Here is a 24,736-nt window from a genome sequence, read left to right as displayed (position 1 = left end):
CTTCCCAGTGAGGCATTCAGGTGGAGATAGATTCATTTCTCAAAATTTTAGCCTCTGTTGATTTTCTAGCAAATCTGTGTCATATATGGATACAGTGGCTCCGTTCAGCTCCCTCAATCAGACTGAATATAAATGCTCTTAACTTTCTGGAGTGTTCTAAGATTTAGAACCTTGTGACTTGGCCTGCCCTTCTGAGACATCCATATGAAAATGAGCTGATGTAAACTACTTCGGTGGGCGGGGTGGGGGGGGGGGAATAACCACCTATCCATCTACTACTTCATTGCCTCTGCTCTTTTAAGTGATGCTTTTTCATTGAATTACCATGTGAATGTAATATCCTCAAATGACTTTTCACATGCATTTAAGCCCATTACCAACATCAACAAGATTTTAAACTTGTAGAGATCTCATCTGTCCAGAGCAGAGGGCAGGGTGGGCAGCATGGTGGTAGTGGGGGCAGATGATGACCTTCCAGTATTTCTGTCAACCCCATGATTTTATGATCCTTTTCTAACAGGTTGTAATGTTCACTTTCCTTCTGGAATTCCCTGCCCATCGTCCCTCCAGCATGTAAGGATAAAAATGAAATTAAGAATAAAACCCATGCTGATCTGCAGAAGCCTTAGGATTGACTATTTGGGTCTAGTCCCTTGCTTCCTCCAGCCTTGGTTCCCTGGATGATGCAATGATCATATAGGACCCAATGGCCTCTTTATTTGCATTCTTCGTCCCATTTTTTTTTTTGCTATCCTTGACCTGATTTGGAAAATGTCATATGCTCTTCTCTATTTTTATCCTATTATATGCAGCCTTATAAAATACCTCAAGTATTTTGTAGAACAAAGGATGGTGTAGACTTATGAATCCACAATGACTAGCTTCTTTTGAATGATCAGATTCACGTCAGGGAGGGTATTTCAGTTGAGCCTGCAAGTGGACCTCTGGGCTTCCTGCTGGTCCTGGTTGTGAGGATGCGCCAACTGACCATGTCCCACTCCTCTGGCCTGTTCACCCACAGAACCGTTCAGCGCCTCCGTCTGGGTGATGATGTTTGTGATGCTGCTCATTGTGTCTGCCATCGCTGTTTTTGTCTTCGAGTACTTCAGTCCTGTTGGATACAACAGAAACTTAGCCAAAGGGAAAGGTGAGACCCCTCTCATCACTAACTCGAAGTTGACGCTGTTTCATTTGCTTTCTACACGGGCCTCCCATTTAGAATGCATCACCCTATACTGTCTCGCTAGTCTGTGATAAGAATGGAGCTGGGTCACCAGTACTGTCATTCCATACAGTTGTGGGTTATTTGCCTGAGCTGAGAAGATAAAGCCAAGTGAAACCTTTTCATCATTTTATCTTTTCTTTATTTTTTAAAATATTTTATTTATTTATTTGACAGAGAGAGACACAGTGAGAGAGGGAACACAAGCAGGGGGAGTGGGAGAGGGAAAACAGGCTTCCCGCCAAGCAGGGAGCCTAAGGCCAGTCTTGATCCCAGGACCCTGGGACCATGACCTGAGTTGAAGGCAGACGCTTAACGACTGAGCCACCCAGGCGCCCTTCATCATTTTCTCACGTGGAGTCTCTAGCTGTTAGGTGGAAACTACTGACAATTTGTCAAGAGAGCAGATTTAAAGAAGTTTTCCTGGCAATTAACTTTTAAAATCTGTGTCAAAAGAAATGTTAAAATCACAGTGAATCTCACCTTCCGTCTACGCAAAGAAAAATGGCTTTTATACAATCTAGTTTAAGAACATTCTCCGGATTACTGAATCACACTTGCATTCATTTGACAATAAAAATAATTATAAAGTGGTATTTTCCCCAGAAGAATTACATTTTCCTCTTGATGGCACCTGACCTTAGTGCATTGTACTTGATAAAGCTGTCATCAGTAGATAGAAAGATTTAGAACTGGGCAACAATCATTGGCTATAACTTATGAAGAGGCTCCTATGTAAACCAACATTCATGTTACAGACATAAACACATGACATCACTTTTGAGTGCATTTTCCTCCATGCATAACAGAGTCTAAGTGGATGCCTTCAAAGGGCCACTGCTAGGACCAAATCTCTTCCTGAAACATGACTTAAGTTTATGGAAGACAGCAGGTCTTCAACATACAGCCATTCAAAAATAAAGGCACTTGAATTTGCCACATACTCTTTTCACTTGGAAGATTCAGTATTGGAAATAGCCAGTAGGTCATGGGAATCTGTTAGGAACTTAGTTTTACTGAAATCCTCCCACTTCCTCACCTTTGAAGAGTGGTGATTATTATATATAAACCATCTCCCATCAACCCAATACGGTGAAAATGCCGTGAATAATCATGTTGTGTTTAAATGGGAGAATTGTCAGCCTCCACTAAGAGGGCAATGTCACTAACCAATACGGGGCTTCCAACAGAGTGGGGCCTGAGAAGGCTCTCTGTGAGTGATCATACCTCAGTGGAGTCGGTATTCATGTTTGTGGGATCAGAGTTTGGGCTATTTGTGAATTCATGCATTTCTCTGATGAGTATTTACCAAGTGGGTACTGTGTGCCAGGCACTGTGCTAGTACAGGGGAATCACATGGTAAATCAGATAGAGATTTCCTGACCCCCAGAGAGCTGAGAATTCGGTTACAAAGACCACACGTGAACACATACATCAATAATCACAGATGGTAATAAATCTCAAGAAAAAGGGGAATGGAAGAAACCAAAGTGAAGTGATAGGGGGTGGGGGTCCTTACTTTAGATAAGATGGCCAAGCAGGGAAGAACTTTCAGAAGACATGACATTTGAGCTGAGACCTGAAGGATGAGAAGTCATGTGAAAAAAAACAGAGGGAAAAGCATTTCACGCAGAGGGAACAGCAAATGCAGAGGCCTTATTGGGGAATCGATCTTGATGAAACAGAAAAGATGAGAGTGAGGGAGGTGGGCAGTGATACAAGATGAAGGGCAGAGGCAGGATGAAACATGTATGGTGTGGGAAGTTCACCGGGGCTACTCTGTCAGGACGAGGGGAGGGGCAGGCAGCAATGGGCAGAGGGAGCCCAGTGAGGAAGGTGTCCGTTTTCTGAGAGCCAGGATTACGGTGGTTTGGACTTGGCTGGAGAGAAGCAATAAATCAGGGCTATAGCCTGGAAGATCAGAGATGATCCAAAGGCCAGTCACATGCTGTAATTCCTCCTTTGGCTGAAGCACACACCTCGAAGACTATAGTAAAGTGAGGAATCCAGCACGCCAACTCCCAGCCCTTCCATCACCTCGAGGCTTCTCGTTCCCTGCTCATCTGCCTGTGGAAGCTCTCTAGAAAGAGCACCGACTTGTCTCTTGGTGCAGTACGGCTTTCTGTTACATTTCACTGCACTTTCTGGGGAAGATTTTACGCACGGCTCAATAATAGTAGTCATGAATCAGGAATTCCCAAAATTCTTGGACAGAACCCCTGCAAGGACCTATTTCTGATTCCCAAACAGCTGTTGCTCCTGGTCAACATGCATCCCTAATAAAATCACGCAGTTCATGAAGTTAACTGGATGGACTCTAATTATTTTTTTTTCCTAAGAGTTCTTGACATCTTGGGAATAAGCCCAGAAGATTATAAAACTAGGCAAAGAGAGAAGAGTTTGAGATTGAGCATACCAGAATTAATTGCCTTCCCTTTAATGTGCTGTATGAGGGATATTATAAATATTGCTGTAGTCACAGTTTGGCCTCCAAAGTGTAGAAAGCTTGCCTCTCCCAGGCTCCCTGCCCAGAACTTCATACCTTCCATCAGTGATTCACTTCTGCCACTTTATTTATTGCCCACTCTGCTGGCATTGCCAACTGAAGTCTGAGTAGATCATTTTTCCCCATCTTCATTTGCTTAAATGACATAAAAATTAACCTTCTGTTAAAGGAAGACCTCTTGCCCATGAAATGAGGGCATACATTGATTTTCTTCCCCTTGTGCAAAACAGACGTGAAAGCCCTAATGCTTGCATTTCGCAGTGTGTGTGCTCCTCACCCCAATACGTTGTGCCATGTTGCCCTGCCTCTTTAGTTAAGGTGGCTACGAGGCACATTTCAGAATCTTAAGAGGGACTAGCTGTTGCAAGGCTACACCGAGGAAGAAAAGTGCTGGGATACCAGAGCTCATGGTCCGTGACCTGCAGCCAGATGTCTTCCATCTGTGAAGTGCTGGAAGAATTAAGCTCTATCGTTCTGCTCCTTGATGTCTCCATTTGCAGAGGGTTTTCATTTGGTTTTGTTCCTCTACGGTGCACACTTTACATCTGAGTTTGAGCCGGAGCAAGCGCTGGGGAGAGTCGGGTTAGAATACCACACATTAGCCGATGAGAACCGAAGCCGCCCCCACACACAGTTTTGTAAGGCTCGCTATGTTTATTAAGGGAGATTGGTCCCCTCAAATGGAAATCGAATCCAAATTTACAACCGGCCCTATTGTGACTTCTCATCCAAACCCACATTTTGCATGGCCATTTGTTTCTCCTTTCTTGCTTATTTTTGATTTCCCCTTAAGAAACGTGGCAAGAATCCAGCCAGACAGAAACGCAGGAAGAATGCTCGTGTTTAAAGATAAAGGGAGCTGTGGTGGCCGGGGTTCTGGGCAATGATGGGGCACAAGCATGAGAGACCATTCCATCTTCTGGCCAGTGATGGGGCTGCAGGCAGCTGCCACGTAGCCCTTTGGAGAAAATGCTGACAGTGTCCTTTCTGTTATTTGCAGCACCCCACGGGCCTTCTTTTACGATTGGAAAAGCTATATGGCTACTCTGGGGCCTGGTGTTCAACAACTCTGTGCCCGTGCAGAACCCCAAAGGGACCACCAGCAAGATCATGGTGTCCGTGTGGGCCTTCTTCGCTGTCATATTCCTGGCCAGCTACACAGCCAACCTGGCTGCTTTCATGATCCAGGAGGAATTTGTGGACCAAGTGACCGGCCTCAGTGACAAAAAGGTAAGGTCACCTTGCTTTCCTCACCGCCTGAGGGGTGGATCTTAAATGATCTCTCCTCAGAAGGGCGCGATTCGGGCTCCTATCATCCAAACCCATCAACTGACTCTAAAGCACAAAGCCAGAGGGGTTTTGTTTTTTGTTTGTTTGGTTTTTTTTTTTTCTCTGAACTTAAATCGGCATATTTCTAAGAATTTTAGAAACAGAACCTTAAGCTTAGCCCTCCAGGGTCTAAAAGAGTCCAGATCTCATTTGGAAGCACTGCTTCCCCAAATGGTCACTTCTCATATGTATGGGATCACGACAGGGATGCTTCCCAAGGCTCTGTGACTCAGGGGAGGGCCCAGGCTGGAGTTCTCCCTTCAAGGGAGCATGTGACGGTAAAGAAGATCTACGAGCCTCGGTAAGGGAAACTTGGGAGGAAGTGGGGTGCTCTTGCTGTAGCCACCTCCCCGTTCTCTGGCCTTGGCCGAGCCTTTCATAGACGCCATGCCTTGGATTTCTTATCCATGACATGAAAAAAAGTCGTCTCTAAGGCCTACCCGGAGACAAGACAGCTCCTTTTTCCCTGGGTAGTCAGGCCGCCCCACCATCTGCATTCCCAACTCACCTGAAGTCTCCTCAAGGGACACCAAAGGAACAGAGAGGCTTTTCATTCACATTGGCTCCTCTTACTCAGGCACATCCCCAGCCCTCCCTCGTGGGGCTGCGCCTCCCATATCAGAAAGGTGGCAGGGGTCGCACCTGCTGTCTCCGTTCTCCGTTGGAATGTCACGGGGGGTGGGGGGTGGGCTGTGAGTGGCTATTCAGAAAGGCACACAGAGGAAGAAAAGAGGTAAACTGGGTGCATCCTTCCATTGAAATCTTAGGTTCAGCAAACAAACCCTGACTTGCTAAGCTCAGCAGTGTGGGGATTGCTGCGTGGCCAAGATTGTCCGTCTCTTGTATGTGGATAATCGTCTCTCTTTATAAAATCGCACCGGCATGTCTTGCTGACATAAGTCTACGTATATTCTTTTGGCATTCATCAACAAACTGTGCTGAATAGAAAATCAACCGTGAAAGGCCCTAACCGCTTATCTGTGCCATATGCTGTGCTTGAAAGAGGTACAGAGAAAGCCTGTCATCAGGGAGACGATGAGGGGCGGGGGCTGGGTTGGCCTCTCTCTGATGGCTTCCCACTGGGGCTTAAGTAAATGCCAGTCTGCTTCCCGTGGCAACGGAGCCCTGGATCATCTGGCCCACCCCCATGTGTTCCCTCCCTCTTGCTCACGAGGCCCCCCACCATGTTCCTTCGGTACCCCAAGCGTCTTTCCACCACAGTGCTCTTGCACTGGTTATGTGCTCTGCCTCGAATGTTCTTCCCCATTATCCGTGGCTGGCTCTTCCTTGACTTTCAGGCCTTAGGGAAAATATCACCTCCTGGGAGAGGCCTTCCAGCCACCATGACGAACTTCGCAGCCTGAGCTTATACTCCCGTGAAACTGAAATTCTAGTAGAAAGAAACAGGCAACACGTGAGTAAACGTAAATGGGGAAGAACATTCCAGGCAGGAGCCAGTTTATAAAGGAGGTAAAACTGATGAGATTAAAGGTGATGCTTAGGATGGAGTTAGCTGGCACTTCAGAGGTGCTCAGGACATACGTGTGTGTTGAGTGAGAGATGCGTGGTGTGGAGGACACCGTGGGAGCCCCGTCTGGCTCTCGCGGCATCCCCTTTCCAGCTGTGTGCCCATCCCACGTTTGCTGTCAGAGGCTCCTACCAGGGATCTTCACAGGGCGATTACCTTGGGGTACTGGAACAGTAAAGGCCTGGAGATTTGAGTGCCCCCAGTCCCTTCAGTTACCTGTAACCAAGAACTAACGAGTGTGAGAGCCCAAAACCCCAGCCGCCCCATTGCATCCAGGCGGGGCCAACCCAGGGTACGCTTTACTCTCCGGAGCTCCCCGCAGGATCAGGTGGAAGGTGAGACTCTGCTCAGAAGCTGAGACTTTGTGGTGCTTTTATAGTCACAGAATCTGGCCCCGCCTCCTCATTCCTCCCCATACATTTGGGAGAAGAGGTTGGACCAAGCATGAGAGGTGACAGCCGTTGTGAACGTGCCTTGTAGCCTCCGGAGACCCCACCGGCCACAAAGCACCGGTACCCGACTCCATCACACCATGGGAGCCAAAATACAGAAGCAGCTGGAGGTCCCGCAGAAGCAGTGGGGGCCCCGTCCTCGGCGAAGGGTTTTTCAAGAAAGTAGTGGGCAGCCCATTTTGCTTTTTGTTGCTATTTCCAAAGGCAAGGGGAGAAAGCAATCACTTGCCACATAGTTTTGGATTTAAATAACATGACCGCTTGTGGGAAAACTAATTAGAACCACTAATAATTTGACCTTCTCTGACTCAGAGACACCTAGTAACAGATACCACATCCTCATGGGACACGGCTCGGCTTCCAAGCTCAGAGCATTAGTGGATAGCTCTTTTAATTAAATGTTTGATACAATTAGATAAATGTCAAAATTCTTGGAGTAAATAAGCAAAATGCTCCCAGAAGATTAATAGCAGATACACCAAGAAAGTCTGCAAAAATAAAAATCTATATTGAATCAATTTATTTTTTTATTTTTTTTAAAGATTTTATTTATTTATTTGAGAGAGAGAGAATGAGAGAGAGAGAGAGAGCACGAGAGGGAAGAGGCTCAGAGGGAGAAGCAGACTCCCCGCTGAGTGGGGAGCCTAATGTGGGACTCGATCTGAGGACTCCAGGATCATGACCCGAGCTGAAGGCAGTTGCTTAACCAACTGAGCCACCCAGGCACCCGAATCAATTTATTTTAATACTGTACACAGTGGGCTTTTTTTTTTTTTTTTAATCACGATTACCTGTGTAACAACTCAGGTTCAGGATGCTTTTAAAGAATTTTGCAGTCTTAGTGCTTGCTGGGAAAAGCACCTTTGAAGCCCACAGTGTGCTCAGATGACCTCAGCCTTCAATTATAAATAGGCAAATTCATGGGTAGATGTTCCCCTAGGAATGACTACAGGAAAGTTGAAACGTTGGTGGGAAACCTTTCCAACATGTTGGCAATCACGAGGGTAGCGGAGCTCCATCCTGGGAAGCAGGTTAATGTAGTGAGGAGAACAATGTCATCTTCGGGGTCAGATGAACCTGTGTTCAGATCTTGACCTTGCCATAAAATGGTCGTGCGGCCTTCGATATGTCAGTATCCCCAAAGCTTAATTTCCTAATAAGAGTGGGGGCAGGTATTAATACCTTTCTGGCAAGGTTGATATGAGGCTTAGAAATAATCCCCACACGGTGCCTGGCACATGGTAGATAATCCTATTATAAGAGCTGCTCCCTCCTTCCACCCTCCTCCCTCCCCGCCTCCACTGCCCTTTCCCCTCCTCTTCATCACCCTCCTGCTCCTTCATGATCAGCATCACTGCCTGATGAGCCCGTTCCTCACCTCTAGGGTCTCAAGTGCCACTGCACTGGTTGGCCTTTTGTGATAACGGGGGGAATTCGGGAACTTTCCTTGGTAGAGGAGCCCAGGAACGTGTCGCCGTGGAGTTGTGCTATCTCTGAGCCCTTCGCTCATACTGCTGGGTGGTCACTGGCTGAACAGAGGCCTCTGAGCCTCCCCTCCCTCCTAAGGGCCACAGTTGTTTGATGCTGACCCCCCAGAAGCTTGCAGCCCACCAGCAGCAGGAGAAGACTGTACCTGAGGTACGGGGTTCCCAGGTGCCAATGTCCCTTATTTATAGCCACGGAAGACAGATATTTTTAATAAGTGTATGGTTTGGGTGTGTAAGAGGAATGAAGAAATGTCCTGGTCAGGTGCCATGTTTTCCCTAAACATTTTATTTCCCATATTTTGCATCTCTCCTTCCTCCATCCTGAAGGGCTTGCCTTGAGAGAGAGAAGCCCCAGGGAGTTCTCCTGCCTCCAGGCATCATGATTACATTGCTCTGTGGTCTTGCTGACCGTGGACCCCTCTGCATCACCCCTTCCTTTGCTCGAGCCCACATTTGTTTCTTTCTGTGTGCACACAGAACTCTCTGGGAGAAAGGTGCACTAGAAATCATTCTGGTAAACTACATGGAATATGTCCTCAGTGGAAGGCCCTGGGATTTAAGAGAAGAGCCGTGCTTGCTCCTAACTATTTTTCACACTGTAGGTCCTGGCTTTTTAGTGAGTCATGAAAATAATTTAAGGGCTGTGACCATTAACAAAATAGAACAAAGCAGATGACGTCAGAGTATATCACATGGAGGAAGAGTGCTCTCAAGTGGAATGCGTGTGCATGTGGACGTGAAGAAATGTCCTGGTCCATGGCCCGTGTACTGAGAGTCCTGCTTTAAAAAGTGTGATCGCCTTGACTGTAACGGGAAAAGTTCTTGGATCTCAGTGCTGGGCTGAATTTTGCGTGGGGGAGGGTACAGTCAAGGCCAGAGAAGTGTGGAAATTCATCCCTGAGGCTGCTTATCCGTCTCCGTCACTGTGTAAAGCAGAGAGGTAGGGATGAAAGGAAATCGAAAGAGCTACATGGCTCCTCTGTAGCAGATGGAGAGTGAAGCGGAAGGCATTTGGTCCAGTGGGCCATGTCACACGCCTCTGGAGAGTAGAGCAGCTCTAGCGCCTAGACTTCCGTCCCCAGAGTCCATGGCTGCCGTGCCCAAGAGCTGGGGCTGGTACCACCTCCTGTCTCGGTGATGAGTAGGGGCACTGCCTGCCACAGTAAGTGCAAAGAGCATTTGCTGTTAGTGTGCATGCACGCACACACAAACACACATGCAGTCTCCCAACACAAGGCACCAGCAGGAAGATATCACTTGGACCATGTAGGGCCACTTCCCCTTAACTACTTATTACACAGCGGCATGCCTGATGTAGGGGATACGGTTTTCAACTGGAAATTTTAATTAACGGTGAAACGAAGTGTGAGTCTGGAAGGAAGAATGATGTTTTTGGTCCACCTGACTCGGGTAAACTGGGACACCTTCTCCAGCAGTTCTGAGCTGCATGGAAGACAGGCTGGCTTGGAAGTGTGAGGCATCTCTGGATCCTGGCCCTGGTGCCGCCTTGGATTTGCTGGGTGTCCTTCCCTTCTGTGGGTCTCAAGGTCCTCTCTCTAAAAGAGGAGGGGTTGCTAGTGACGGTCTGTGAGGAACAACAGGGTTCATGAGGACAGGCATATGTCGGATTGAATTCTGGGCTGCTACTTGCAAGCAGTGGGATCCTAAATGGTCACGTAACCTCACTGAGCCTCAGTTTCTTCATTTGTAAAATGGAGCCTCTAAGATTAGCTACCTGGCAGATTCATCATGAGGATGAAATGATCCCACATTTGTAAAGTCCTTGGCACAGTGCTGGCCCCAAGCAAGTCCTCAAAAAGTGCTGGTCATTAATTAGTTCCAGAATTTCATATCTTGTGGAAAAATGAAGCCCAGGGTACTTTTTTGCCCATGCTAATAGTAAAATAAAAAGTAATAGTAATTAATTCTGAGTGCTTACTCTGTTCCAGGCACTATTTTAATTACTTGTCAAATTTTAACAATTTTAGAACTTCCCATTGACCCTACAAGGGAAGTACTGGTATATTTTCTGCTCTAGAGACAGGAAACAAATGGAGGCAGTGTGAAGTGCCTTATCTAAGCTCCCACAGTTCGTAAATGATAGAACCTGACTTTTTAACCTCTGAACCTGAGCTCACACTTGTACCTGTTGCCCTGTGTGGACTCTAGATTTTATTTGTCTGTCTGGGACTCAGACCTAGTACTCTTGACTCCAGATCTGGTTAGGTTGCCCCAAACGCTAAAGTTGGGAACAGACAATATCGGTCAATCGGGGAAGAGAAGCAGAATATGGACATCCAACCCTTTTGGAGGCTTGAGAGCCGTACAAGACATGGGCATCCCCAGGTAGCTAATGGTTAGGAAGAACTTCAGCTCAAGAAGTGTTCATGGAGCCTGCCATTATGCCTGGAATATATTAGACCCCCAATAAGTATCGGATGCATGCACGCATGAATGATTGGATGAGTGGAGAATGAGTGAATGGAAACATACAGTCATTGTAGGGAAGGAAAAGTAATTTCTCTCTACCCTTCTAGGTGCTTGGCTGAGACACCTCTGTAATAAAAGATTAACAGGAGAAAAATAAACAGAAGCTTAACAGCATGGATACCTTCTGTAGACATGGGACATGCCCAGGAAAACGGAGTACCTCCCCACAGTGGCCCAAGTCACCAGCTTAAACACCCCCTCCAGCTAACCACAAAAGAGATATTGGGAGCTGGGGTGAGGAGGCCAGTGATGGGAGGTTGTCAGGAAAAGCATGGTAAACCAGGGTGAGGTTCTCAAGCAGATTTAAGTTGGTGCCTTCAACACCGATAAGAGTTTCTAGAGTTTGAGTCATCTTCCTTTTCCAGGTGCTGAGAGGAAGACAGCCCTCTATGTAGAACTTCCCCTTAAATGCCTCTTAGGAAAGGGTTAAATTCTCCTCTTCAGAGCTTCTCCCGTGTCTGCTGTTTCTTAAAAATAACTAGCCTAAGAGGATCCTTATGCCAAGGAGGCATATTTCGGGGTGACATGTTGGGTTTCTCTTCATCATTTCCTGGGGGAGGTGACGGCAGTTGTCAATGGGATTCAGAGGAGGGAGCAATTGGTGGGGAGAGCAGAAAATTTCACCAGAAGATAGATAAATGAGCTGAGTAAAGCAGTACCTTAATTTCAGCTCAGTTAGCGTCTCCCAAGCATGGCCGTGTGCCCACCGTGAGGCTAATCTCTCTAACGGTGCCGAAAAAGTCAATCCAACAAGTATCTCTCGCACACCCAGCCAGCCCCGTTGCTAGGCACTGAGGGACAGTGGGAACGAGACAGACGCTGTTTCTGACCGCCTAGAGCTCACAGGCTAGTGGCAGGTGTGATTAAATTAAAAAGGAAGCCGAGAAATGCATGGTTTTTCAGCTGTCCTGTGCTAAGGCATGCGAATGTTGAACCCCTGACACAAGACAGAATGGTGGCTGACTTCTCCTCCTTCTCTCTCTGTCTCTGCCCTGTCTGTCTGTCCGTCTTTCTCTCTCTCTCTCTCCAGTTTCAGAGACCTCACGACTATTCCCCACCTTTCCGATTTGGCACGGTGCCTAACGGCAGTACTGAGAGAAACATTCGTAATAACTACCCCTACATGCATCAGTACATGACCAAATTCAATCAGAAGGGAGTGGAGGATGCCTTGGTCAGCTTGAAAACAGGGTAAGGATGATGGGTTGCTTTCTTTCTTTCTTTTTTTTTTTTTTTTTCCCCTCTGCAGGCCTGCCAGCCCATAAACCTCACAGAAAATGACTCTCTTTCTGCCTTGGTGCTTATCTGCCCTCAGCCCTGTGTTTTCTGGAAAGCAGCTGCGGTTAAGATGAACCCCAGTTGAGGGCTGCTTTTGTGAATCTGATGAGCATCACGGGCTTCCTTCTGAGTTGCATTAAGGAAAAGCAAATCCAGGATGCTTTGAAATGCAGAGAACCAGAGGAGTTTCTTAAACGGATAAAAACGTGGTCCAACTCTGTGGGATTTCTTAGCCAAAGAGAAAGATCTAAAGAATTTGTTAGCTTATTTAAAGTGCTGAAAACAAGTGCTATAGATTATTCTCTGATTTTAGGTAGGAGTTTTTGGGGTGCAACTTTGTGTGAAAGCCGACAGTATCATATTGACGAAGGAGAAAGGAAACGGGGAGAGAAAAGCAATGTGAACTCATTCTCTCTAAGGCTACAGCTAAGGTTCCTGTCTACCTGTTGGCGTTGCAGAGCGTAGCACGCTCGAGATAAGGAACTGTCTAGAAAATATGGCACAGAGGCGAGGAGTTTAGGACACGACGCTGGAGTGTACCTCCCCTCCCCCGCCCCCCCGCTGTTATTGTTTCTGACTTGGGGCAGATGCCTCATTGTTCTCAGCCTCACCTGTAAGATGGGACTCATAACAGGACCTTCACAATGTCGGGGATGTGTGAAATCCATTTTTGGGAGGGTTCCATTCAAAATGATTGTTTCTAAATGAAGTTTTTTTCACGAGGGCAGTGTTGCTTATCGAGAAGACGAATTTCCATGGGCCATGTGGGTCATCAGAGATTCTTGAGTGGTGAGACGTGACTGTTGTAAGGTACCCTGGCACTTCATCTGCAGCCTCTTCCTCTTGCCTGTTCGGCAGGCCCCCTGGGGCTGCTCCCTCATGTCTGGTGGGGCAGACAGGCCCCTCTAAACCCTCAAGCCCCATCCCTGTATGCTCTACAGGAGCTTTGGCTGGTAGGATTTTGTCTCTTCAGTCTCTGTGGAATCTCTTCGGTACCTCAGCAGGGGCTCAAGAAGCTGAGCCCATGACTCATCCCAGACTCATCTACACTCTTCTCATTCTGGCTCGGGGTGATTTTTAAAAACGTTTTATTCGAGCGTAACACGATTCTTTAGGCCTGTTGTTCTCACATGTAAATGAAATCACACTGGATGTTTTCTTTTCTGTCTTCTTTCAGCTCAGCAGGTCTGTGTGTGACACTGTTGTGTGTCATTCCGGGCCTTCATTCTCATGGCTGTGGGAAATTTCAGGATGGGGACATGCCCCAAAGTCATCCGTCTCTTCTCATCTTGGTGAACACGGGGTAGTGTCCCATTCAGGGCTACGGCGGGGAGGGCTTCTAGGGATAATTCTCAGCCAGGTCTATCCTTGCACGAGGGAGCACGTTGCTCTCGGTATGTACCTAAAACAGGAGTCGCCAAGCTATAGGATGCGTGTATGTTGGATTTTAGTAGGGACCAGGAAATTCTGATGACTTTCTAGCTGAGCCCCAGATAGGAGTTTTGTTTGTTTCTTTCTGCTATGGTCTTTTTATCAACATATACTATCACTTGGGACAGACCGTGAACGCAAACATGGATAACAATGGTTAGAAACAGCGGGTGAAGCCTAGCTCACCCCCTCTCCATCCATCTGTCACCCAGCGCACAAAATGTGTTGTTTTCTTTCTTTTCTCATTTTTTAAAAAACAATTCGAACAAAAAGGAGTTGAGAAATGGAAACAGTTCCTGGCCATAAATTGTACAAATTGTTTTCTGGAAGCCATGTAAGAATTATGACATCCATCCCAGCAAACTTGGGCAGATGGCGGGCTTGCCCTATACTCAGTCTTCCATGTGGGGGACGTTTTGTGCTGTTACATTAAGCTCAGAAACTAGAGCTGGAGAGGCAGGAGTCTTTTGTAAAGCAATAACTCTGCGGGCACCTGGGTGGCTCAGTCAGTTAAGTGTCTGCCTTCAGTTCAGGTCATGATCCCAGAGTCCCAGGATTGAGTCCAGCATCGGGCTCCCTACTCAGCGGGGAGCCTGCTTCTCCCTCTCCTTCTGATCCTCTCCCTGCTTGTGCTCTCTCTCTTTTCTTTTCCTGTTATACTTTTTTTAAATTTCATTTTATTATGTTATGTCACCATACATTACATCATTAGTTTTTGATGTAGTGATCTGTGCTTCATTGTTTGTGCATAACACCCAGTGCTCTACGCAGAACGTGCCCTCTTTAATACCCATCACCGGGCTAACCCATTGCCCCACCCCCCCTTCCCCTCTAGAACCCTCAGCTTGTTTCTCAGAGTCCATTGTCTCTCATGGTTCGTCTCCCCCTCCGATTTCCCCCCATCATTTTTCCCTTCCTACTATCTTCTTTTTTTTTTGAACATATAATGTATTATTTGTTTCAGAGGTACAGGTCTGTATCTCTCTCTCTCTCTTAAATAAAAATCTTTTTTAAAAAAAGGAAGAAAGAAAGAAAGAATCCCCCACTCCTGTAAGGGTGACGTTTTGGCTGTGCTCATTACAGGAGGTTCAGTTTCAGTGGAGTTGAGGTTGGGAAAAACCACTTACTGGCTTAACAAGCTGCTTGGTTAATTATTTAAATTAATTAAATTAAATTTTGAATAGAGAGCACATTTACATAATTCAAAATCAAAAAGTATTATATAAAAAGATAAACAGTGAAGAACCTTCCTCCCACACTGTTTCTCTTCTGCCTAGTACCCCCCCACAGTGACCACGTTTCCTGAGTGTCCTGTGTCCCTCCAGATCAATCAGTGCATAACTAAAAGCCTTCTGTAGTTCCTTTTTTGAAAACATTCATTTTTTTTCCTATTGGCCTGTTGGTCTTTTTCTTACTAATTTATGTATTGGAGAAATAAGCCCTTTGTTTGTGGTATGGTTACAAATGGTGTTCCCAACTTTCTTATCTTTTGAGCGTCCAGATGGTATTATTTTTCCATGCTGATTTTTTTTTTTACAGTCAAATTTATCGATCTTTTTTTAAGGCTTCTTGATTCTGAGTCGTAATTCAAAAGTCCTTCTTCACTCCAAAGGCAGAAAGTTACTTTCTCACGTTTTCTTCTACTCTGGTGGCAGCTTTCATGTTTGGATTTCCTCTTGGGGGATAGCATGAGCTATGCCTCCAACCCCTTGAGTGATTATGAGAAGCAAAATGCCACCACAGAACCACCCCGAGATCTGACCAACTCCATGTGGGTCATGTCTTCTCCTCCTCCAAGACTTCTGTCAAGTGTCTACATCACCTTGCTTCTGATCTTTTCCTTCCCTCTCACACCTTGCTTGCTTTTCACATTTTCCATCATGAAATAGGTTATTTTAAAATATGCATAGCATGAAATAATTTCACAAGAGTAAATATCATGGGGCTATATTGTTGAAGGAGTAATAATAACAAAATGAACTCCTCACATACCCACCACCCAGTTTAAAAAATATGGTCATTCCCCTCTTTCGTCCCAGCATCTCTAGAAGTTTCCATCCCTCTGGAAGGTAGAGAGAAGAGCCCTACGCTATGCACCCCTGAATTGTTAAACTTGAGGACATTCCCTTTATGGGGCCCACAGGACCCTAAAATCTAGCAAGCCCTGGCTTAGAAAACCCAGAGCATCTAGCTCAGCTGCTCGGTCCTGCCTAGTTGCACACGGGTCTGTGGCATCTGCTGCTCCATGAAGACATGGGCCTATACACCAGGGTCAGTGGATGCGGAGGCTCCTTTATGGAGCCTGGAAGGGCCCAGAACACAAGTGAGGCCTTGGATTATGGTTAAGAGTCCCAGCTTGGTCTCCATCCGGGTTCTGTCATTAGCAAGCCGTGGCCTTGGGTCAGTCATATCATGTCTCTGAGTCTCAGTTTCCCATCTAAAAAGCGAAAACACTGAATTCTTTGGTCTCTAAAATGGTTCTGATATTCTCTTATTTGTGTCGAACACTTGAACACTTCATTTAGAACTTTCCAAAAATACAGAATCCAGACAAGCCATGTATATAAACACTGTCAGTTGTGCAGAAAGGATGTAGAATAACTCTTCAAAGCTGGGGGTCTCCAGGCCTGGCCCATGAGCCAACCCCACCTGAATCACATGGTTACGTGTTAGATGCAAGTTCTGGGTCCAACACAGGATCTTCTCTCCAGTGCTAGAGCCTGTGAGTCTGCATTCTAACAAGCATCCTCCTGCTTCAGGGATTTTGATCCGTGCTGAACTTTGAGAACTACTCTTCTAAAGGAGTTCGTTCCTTCAACACGTTTTACTGAGACAACATATAAAAAGTAGACCAATCAATATAACCATGTAGCTTATCCCTGGGATCCATAATTGTTTTAAGAGCATAAGTAGAGAGAAACTTGAAACTAAGTGCAGTTTCATTGTTTATTGAAACTGAAGATAAATAGGGAGAAACCATCCCAGAAATGATCAGGCAAATCAATGAGAAAACAAGATTTGATGTGTGAATGTCAACAGAGATAGGATTTTTCAGGAATAGGTCTCTTAGGACATGCGGGGCTCTCCTGAACCAAAGACAGACGAGTAGTTCGTGACCACAGCTTTCTAGACCAGGGTTTCTCGGAGTGTGGCCTGAGTCTGAGTCAGTAGGGGGGCTAAAAAAATGTGGGTTCCGGAGCCCCACTGAGCCAACAGAACCCGAGACTCCGGGGGCCGGGGCTGGGGCCGGGGAATCTTCAGGTGATTCTAAGGGGCCCTGATCCCACTTTTCAGAACATCTGCTCTAGAAGAGGGAGCTGAAGCTGAAATGAGTGGAGGCAGATTTAGATTTACAAATGCTCTATCATCAGAAGCTGATGTTCTCCAAGCAGTTTTGGCAAGTGGGCAAAAGTGCAAGCATCGCACTTAATGCCAGATTTAAATTAAACAGTCAACATCCCCAGGACTCCAAAGAGCCTCATGTTTCACAACACAGTGGGATGGTTTATGTTTATTTTAACTGACGTTCATGTTCGGTTATTTGTATATAAGTTTATGGAAAGTCCTAATTTCCTTCAGAAGCATCAGTCTTTAGCCCTCGGCCTCCCGGTTCCCTATCTATCTGATTTCATTTCCAGCCCAGCACTGTTGGGAAACTGGCAGGCATCTTTCGGCTTCCCTTACATTGAGTAGTCGGAGAGAAGAATTGGGAGCGAGGGTTGCCTTTTGACCCATAAGCATGTACTACAAGGCTCGCATTGTGCTCAGTGGCGTGTCTGTAAAAATAAACTGGTGAGCGGCTACAGCTACTTGCATGTGTCAGGACTGTGTTTGTGGTACAGATGGGCATTGAACCCCTATTCTAGAGCACAGAGTCTCCAAGCCAGTGGGGTCCGAGAATGCATGTTTTTATTAGCACTTCTGGTGACCCGGATACAGGTTGTCCGTGGCTTTTAAGAGGTTCAGTAGTCGCATATGGAGAGATAGTGTTCTGTCCGGAGTAGGCGGGACAGAGAAGAGGAAGGGCATTTCGGGAGGAGGGCACAGAAGGAGCAAAGGCATGAAAGAAAGTTGGGGCATGTTCATTTGGAAGTGCCTTTGGGATAGCGGCATTGCAGACCCATCTCATCTCTGCATTGATAGAAACCTAACAGTTTGTGAGATGCTTCATGTGCATAATCTCATTTAATCCTCACAGCTCTCTCTCTCTCTCTCTCTTTTTAAAGATCTCTTTATTTTAGAGAGAGACGGAGCACAAGTGGGAGGGGAGAGGGAGAGAGAAACTCAAGCAGACTTCACGCTGAGCGTGGAGCCTGATGCAGAGTTTGATCCTACTACCTGGAGATCATGACCCGAGCTGAAATCTACAGCTGGATGCTCAACCGACTGAGCCACCCATGTACCCCTCCGCACAGCACTCTTATGAGCTGGGTATCATTATTCTCTCTTTTAAGAGATGAAGCACCTGAGCTTAACTAAGTTACTCAAAAAACTAACTAAGTAACTACATTGTAGAATTATTAAGAATTATTACTGGGTTTGCCTCCCCACTCGGCAGTGCCAGCCAGGTGGCGGGGTGTAAGAGGTTAGAGCTCAGGGAAGAATTGGAGACTGAAGTTATATATTATATATATGTGTGTGTGTATATATGCATATTTAATACTGTATATGATATACATCTATTTTATGCTATATATAGTATAGTATATATAGTCAATATATGACTATCTGAGAGTTGATGAGGTCACAGCATCCTCATTTCCATTCTTAAAAGAAACTGGTCTGGAGATGTGGAGATTGCCAAGGAAAAGGAGACTGGGAAGGCATGAGGATCCTCCCTGATGGTTAGCTGCTATGCAGAACACGTTCTTTCCAGGATGCCGTTTGGGCAGGTTTTATTCGCTATATTTTATCAGGCACGCAGAATCAAACTCAGAGGTTCATTTTCAGCTGCGAAGTTTGAGTGCAGGCATAAACAGGAGGGTGCGGTGAGCCATTGTCCTAAGTGGGATAGCGTCATCTCCAGAGAAAATCAGAGAGACAATGACCTGCTTTCTGAGATCCACCCCCACATTGCAAATAAAGCCTAAAAGTAATTGCTACCACATCACAGTGTTAGGAATTTTTTCCTTAATAAAAATTCAGGAAAGCACAGGCAGCTTTTTGTATGCGTGCGTGTGTGGTTGCAATTACTTCTTGTTAAACTCGATTAAAACTACACTAGTGGATTTTCAAGGCCACCCGTAAAGTGTCAAAAATAGGAACAAATGAGGGAGAAGTGTAAAGTGGGCTTCCAATTCTGTAGACCTAGAGATGGAGAGAGGACAGAGAGAGATAAAAAGGATACAGAAATGAAATACACTGAAATATTATCAGAGATCGTGCCAGATGATTATGTGGTGTCCTTTTTATCCTTGTACATGGAACAAGTGTTTTTTTTTTCATCTTTTTTTTTTTAAGATTTTTATTATTTATTTGAGAGAGAGAAAGCATGAGCACGTGGAGGGAGAGGGAGAAGCAGGCTCCCCGCTGAGCAGGGAGCCCGATGCGGGACTCGATCCCAGGACCCTAGGATCATGACCTGAGCTGAAGGCAGACGCTTAACCGACTGAGCCACCCAGGCGCCCCTGTAGCAAATGTTCTGCAACAAAAGTATCACTTGCAATCCTCAGAAAAAAAGTTTCTTCCGAACACCACACTTCATTTCCTCCTGGTGTTTGTGTCCTGTTCGTACAGATTACACACTGAATCAGGGTGCGTGCAACATCCCTGCCTTGCTTTCCTCAGTTGAGCCTGTACCGTTTTGTTGGACTGTTTTCACATTTAACGACCAGGAAATATTTCACCAAGCGAGGGGAATATTAATTAATTTAACTGTCATCGCTCTGCATTTTCATTCTCCTATGGCTGGCACTGGAGGCTTTTAGAAAGCTTGCTGACACCATTTTTGTAGACCAGTTTGTTGAGAACGCTGTCCTCCACCACCTCTTGGACGTCTGCACCCTGAACAGCGTTGCTTTTCCTCCACTTCAAGGCATGTTTCTATCTGGCGGACAACACAATCCCTATAACTACTCGGCGTTTTCTTTTTTCTTGAGCTACGCCGTAATTCAGAGCTCAGTGTATGATCCTCTATGAGCCGCTGCGGAGAGCTCATGTCCTATCTGCTTCCTGACTTTCCCTAAGGCCTTAGCCACGAGCCTTAACTCATGAATTCCCTTAACTCAATCAGATTGTTTTATTCATATGTTTAAACCTTATTCTGTTGCAACTGGAATAAGCTACATGAATCACTTTGGGAACCAAGCGAGGTATTTCTAAGTAACAGGTACCATTTATTGAGAGCTTACCTACATGCCAGGTAGTGTCCTGTTTGGCCTGCATTATTTAAATCTCATAGCAACGCTATGAGAGAATGACTATCATGATTTTCCCATTAACAATGGAAGAAATAGGCAGAGAGAATGAGTAGCTTGTCCAGGTCACATGTGCTCCAGGGCAATAATTATGAACATTCCCGTAACACTGCCCAATTAGCCTGCTTTCTAATGGCCCGCTATTGTCCAAAACCCAGAACCAATTTTTTCATACTTTAACCTTAAAAATGTCTTTTGTTTCCCTTGAAAATCTTAATGCTGCTTTATTTAATTTTTTTAATTTTATTATGTTATGTTAGTCACCATACAATACATCATTAGTTTTTGATGTGTTAATGCTGCTTTAAAAGGGGGCAGGATTTCTCCTTCCATTGAAATGGGGAGAAGAAAGGAACTCACGGACCTCCAAAAAACAAACCCCCCCCAAAAAGGATATATTTCTTATATTGGGATACATGTGGTTAGAATTTCGTCCCCGAGACCACGAAGGGGCAAGAGCTCCCTGGCCGATTCCCTCTCCCGAGGGACTGCCTCTTCTTCCTGCCTGCTGAACTCACATGGAGACTTCGAACGTATGATCTCATTTCATCCCGCTTTGACTCTGCCAAACAGGCCTTCCCTCCATTTTACAGAAGAGCAAACCAAGCCTCAGGGAGCAGAGGCAGCTCGTCCAAAGGTTAACTGAGTGGGCAGAGCTGGCTTTCAAACTCAGCCTGGCATCTCTTTCTCCCCATAAGTGCTAACTCTCTGCTTGTCCGACAAGTGAACAGCTCTGGGAGAGTTGGACGCCTTTGCCATGAGGCAAGGGGGCTGGACCAGACAGGCAAGGGCTGGTGAGCTTCAGAGCCGGGATTCGAGCTGGTCCCGGCACCCATGCCCTTCACCACTATGCTCTACTGTGTCTCGTTTCAAAATAAATTCTCACTTTTAAAAAACCAAAAATACGGAAAAATAAGCATCCCTTTGACCACGACCCAATCCCAAACCACACCCCACCACACACACATACACACACACACACACACACACACACACACACACACACAGAGCCAGGTAGGCACTCTTATCTGTTGGGTATTACATGGCATTTCTTCTAAACCTTTGTTATATGCATCTGTGTATATATCTATGTCTGCATGTAATTATCAATTCATTCTGTGCAATGCTGTCAAACTCTGTGCAGAATATCACAGTTTGGTGTTCAATTAATAATATGTTTTGAAGAGTCTTCTGTATGCATAGGTCTGTTTTGCCTTCATCCTCTTTGACTACTGGGAAGAATCCCGTGGTATACATACATCACAGTCTGTTTGACCATTTCCCTTTGGGGGCTGTTGGTCACGTGGCTGTGTTAAAAATCCAGATGAGTTCTCTAGGCATGAGTGCAAGAAGTAGAGTTTCTGAGTCAAAGTATTTATCCACCTTCTTGAACATTAGTCTTATTCGGCTAATTGATTGATTTACTTATTTTCTATGTGGGCTCTTAGTACAGAACGTGAACTTTGGAAGGAGAAATAAGTAGCTTCGTATCCTGGCTGTGATAACGACCAGCTGTGTGACCATTGGCAAATAAATAACCTCTCTGAGCTTTTCCCACATCTGTACAATCCTGTCCTCTGGAATTTAGTGAATTGACTTTAGGGAGGTCCTCGGCACTGTATCTTGACACATACTAACATTTTATCAAATGTTGATTCTTTTTCTATTCTTTCTTTCATTTTCATGTTTTTTGGTCTTCAAGATGCCCCATCCTTCAGTTCTGATGTGTGACAAGTTCGGAATCATCATTATACAATATGCTCTACTACCAGCAGGGTAATGGGATGCTTTCAAGCTGAGCATCCTGGATTCGAATCCCCCTCTGCCAAAGTCCAGTTGTGGGACCTTGGACAAGTTAATTAACCTCTTAGACCCCAGTTTTCCTATTCAAAAAATGATGCTAATTTTGGCTCCTCTGCTTAGAACATTGTAGGATTAAATGAAGTATGCAGGCAAATAACAGAGTGTCTGGCACTGAGTAAACATTCGAGAAAAGACTGAACAAAGAAAACATTTTTGAGCATTCTTTATAATATGCATGGGAATGGCAGTAGAATGGTTAACATGATCCCAACCCTTGAAGAATGTAATCTAAAGAACTCTATGGAAAAGATTTATATTCCATAAGGAATCAATATTTTTCCAATGTCTGACCATGAGTTGTAGGGTGAAGAAGAATAGCATTTGCCTAGCGCTTTACAATTTACCAAATTTATAGTCGTTACTTCAACCAGTGTACCTTCTGGTCAGGTGGGGAAATCAAGGCTTAGAGAAAGATACAGACTCACCCAACGCAGGGATCTTGGGCCCTCAGTTTCCTTATCTGAAAAAGTAAAAGACAGCATTACATGACCTATCAACTCCTTGGATGTGGTTAGTTTGGGTCCAGTGTTAAACTTAACAGAAACAAAGCAGGGACTTGCTGTACTTTTTTAAACCATTTCTTACTTTTGACGTTATTAGTCACTAGGCAAAGGGTGCACGGCATCTCCCATGTTTGCTTTCATTTCTCTCTCTCTCTCCATAAGCCCATCCCCCCCTTCTTACTTCTCCATCTGTGTCCTGTCTCCCCTTCCCCATCTCTTTTTCTGACTCCTTCTTTTCTTATTCTGTCTTCCTGTTTTGCTTGGTGCCTGCTTCCATCCATATCTCTCCCTCCCACTCTGTCTCCCTCCTTCTCTGCCTTTCTCTGTCTCACAAAATCGCTAAGAAGGTTCTCAGTGAAAAAATAAATACTAACCATCGGTCTTTTCTAAACCCAGTTCACAGTGACTATTACCAGTAGATGTGATAGACGCAAATTAAACTGACAACAGTTAAAAGCACACAGGGTGAAACATGTTACTGACTAAAAATCCATAGGTGACTTGAATCTTCCTCAGCAAGTTTGAGTCTCTACACAATTCTGACCCAGGAGAATTGAACTTAGTAGAAATAGTAACCACACAAGAAACTCCAAATGGCAGCAGCTATAAATTAGTAAAGTTTGTTGTGGTCCCAATGTTGATCAGTGAATCAAATCCTTACAAAATTTAAACACAAAGGAATTGATCCCAGTGAAAACGGTTTCCAAAAATTGCTGGAAACAATTTAGGCCATGGGAGACATCGATTTAGGATTAGATTAGCTTAATGGCGTTTGCTCTGCAAAAAAAAACACAAACCAAAAAAAAAAACCCAAAACGTTTCCTTTGTGTAAATGCATCCATGTCCATATAACTGATTTTACAGCTGTATTCACAAACTCAGAGTCCAAATGTGATTCCAGGCCATTTTCCTAAAGCCACTTTTAGACCATCCGGTGCTGATGGCAGGTATGCTCTCTGTGCACGCTGTCTCCTCCCCAAGCAGGCACTTCCAAAGGTCTATGCCCCAGTGGTACCCCTTCGTGGGCCAGTGAACACCCTGCACCCCTCAACAGCATTGTGTCTGGGGACTGGTGAAGGATCTACACTGCCCTGGCTTCTGTGCCCGATGATGTCATCACTGCCGTGCTAGCATCCTGAGTTTGCACCTGAATTTACAGAACACCTTCACTTCCGTCTTCACCCACCAACAGGCCCCCCCCCCCCCGCTCCGGGAGAGAGGTGTTAGCTCCCCATCTTACAGATGAGAAAACCGAAGCTCAGAGAGGTCCCAGGACGGGGTCTCCCTCACGGAGCCGGCAGAGAGACCTGAGCGCCACCCCCCCGCCCGCCCACTGTTGCCCCATCGTGCTGATGGGCTTAAATTACTGGCTGAAGCCTTTCTCTTCTCTGCAAGGCTTTGATGGGACCTAAAAAAATACATTCATTTATCAAAGAGATGTTTAATTGTCATAACACTTTAGACTAGACTCCAAAACACACACAGGCGCGCATACATGCACACACACACTCCAGTTTCATTAATTCATCAGAACAAGTCAATGTCTTGTTAAAGGCTTCTTGAATGTTAATGGATGAATAATTAACTTTAACTATATAATTAGCCTTTAAATGTGCTGAGACCCCCAGAGAGCATCTGAAAACATGCATAAGGAGATGATGAGCTAAAACCGGAAACTTTTGATTAGATAATGTCAAGAGCCAGGTCCCTTTCCCCCGAAGGGGCCACGGCCTGCCCTTGAGCAGGGGGCAGCCGAGGCACCCTCAGACCGTCAGGGCCACGAGTGAACTTGCAGGCCATCACACAGGTACACGAGAGACCGACCGAAGTGACAGGGTCAGACTGACACTCGAGAAAGCTGGAGTAGTTCTTGAGAGCTGTCAAAAACTCTGGCAGGAAACTGCGGGGTTAAAGTCGCACGGGGCACCTGTGCCGATTCCTCCTTGCTTGGCTTCTTCACAGAGATCTTATTTCCCCCTCTCGTGCCAAATTACTGTCATTTTTAATCATTCACTTTCCTTGAGGACTGCCCGTGACAGGTGACAGGGAGAGTGACGGCACCCACATCACCCCCACGGCGCCTGGCGGCGGGGGGTGTGGGTTTGTCTTGTTGCCAGCACGGCAGGGCATGGCTCCCTTCCAGGCTCTGGTTCTGTCCCACCCCTGAGGCTGGGGAGCCGAGGGGTCCTTTCATTTGTCACAAATGTTTGAAGAGGAGATCCCCCTTTTAT

At 45.7% G+C, this 24,736-nt stretch overlaps 1 protein-coding gene across 1 annotated transcript in view; it reads left to right on the top strand.

Annotated features, from left to right (window-relative positions):
• GRIN2A (glutamate ionotropic receptor NMDA type subunit 2A) overlaps nt 1-24,736 on the top strand; it is a 363,258-nt gene that overhangs the window by 295,341 nt on the left and 43,181 nt on the right. The window contains exons 8-10 of the mRNA XM_028117634.2: nt 1,022-1,147; nt 4,729-4,958; nt 12,045-12,205. Coding sequence (XP_027973435.1) covers nt 1,022-1,147; nt 4,729-4,958; nt 12,045-12,205 — 517 coding nt within the window. The remainder of the gene's footprint in view (nt 1-1,021; nt 1,148-4,728; nt 4,959-12,044; nt 12,206-24,736) is intronic.

This window comes from Eumetopias jubatus, unplaced genomic scaffold (genome assembly GCF_037043125.1).
Source record: "Eumetopias jubatus isolate StellerSeaLion01/CBP00866 unplaced genomic scaffold, mEumJub1_p1.0 scaffold_12, whole genome shotgun sequence".
Taxonomy (NCBI): Eukaryota; Metazoa; Chordata; class Mammalia; order Carnivora; family Otariidae; genus Eumetopias; species Eumetopias jubatus.
Note: the sequence above shows the minus strand (reverse complement) of the source record. Positions and strands in the feature narration are given on the sequence as shown.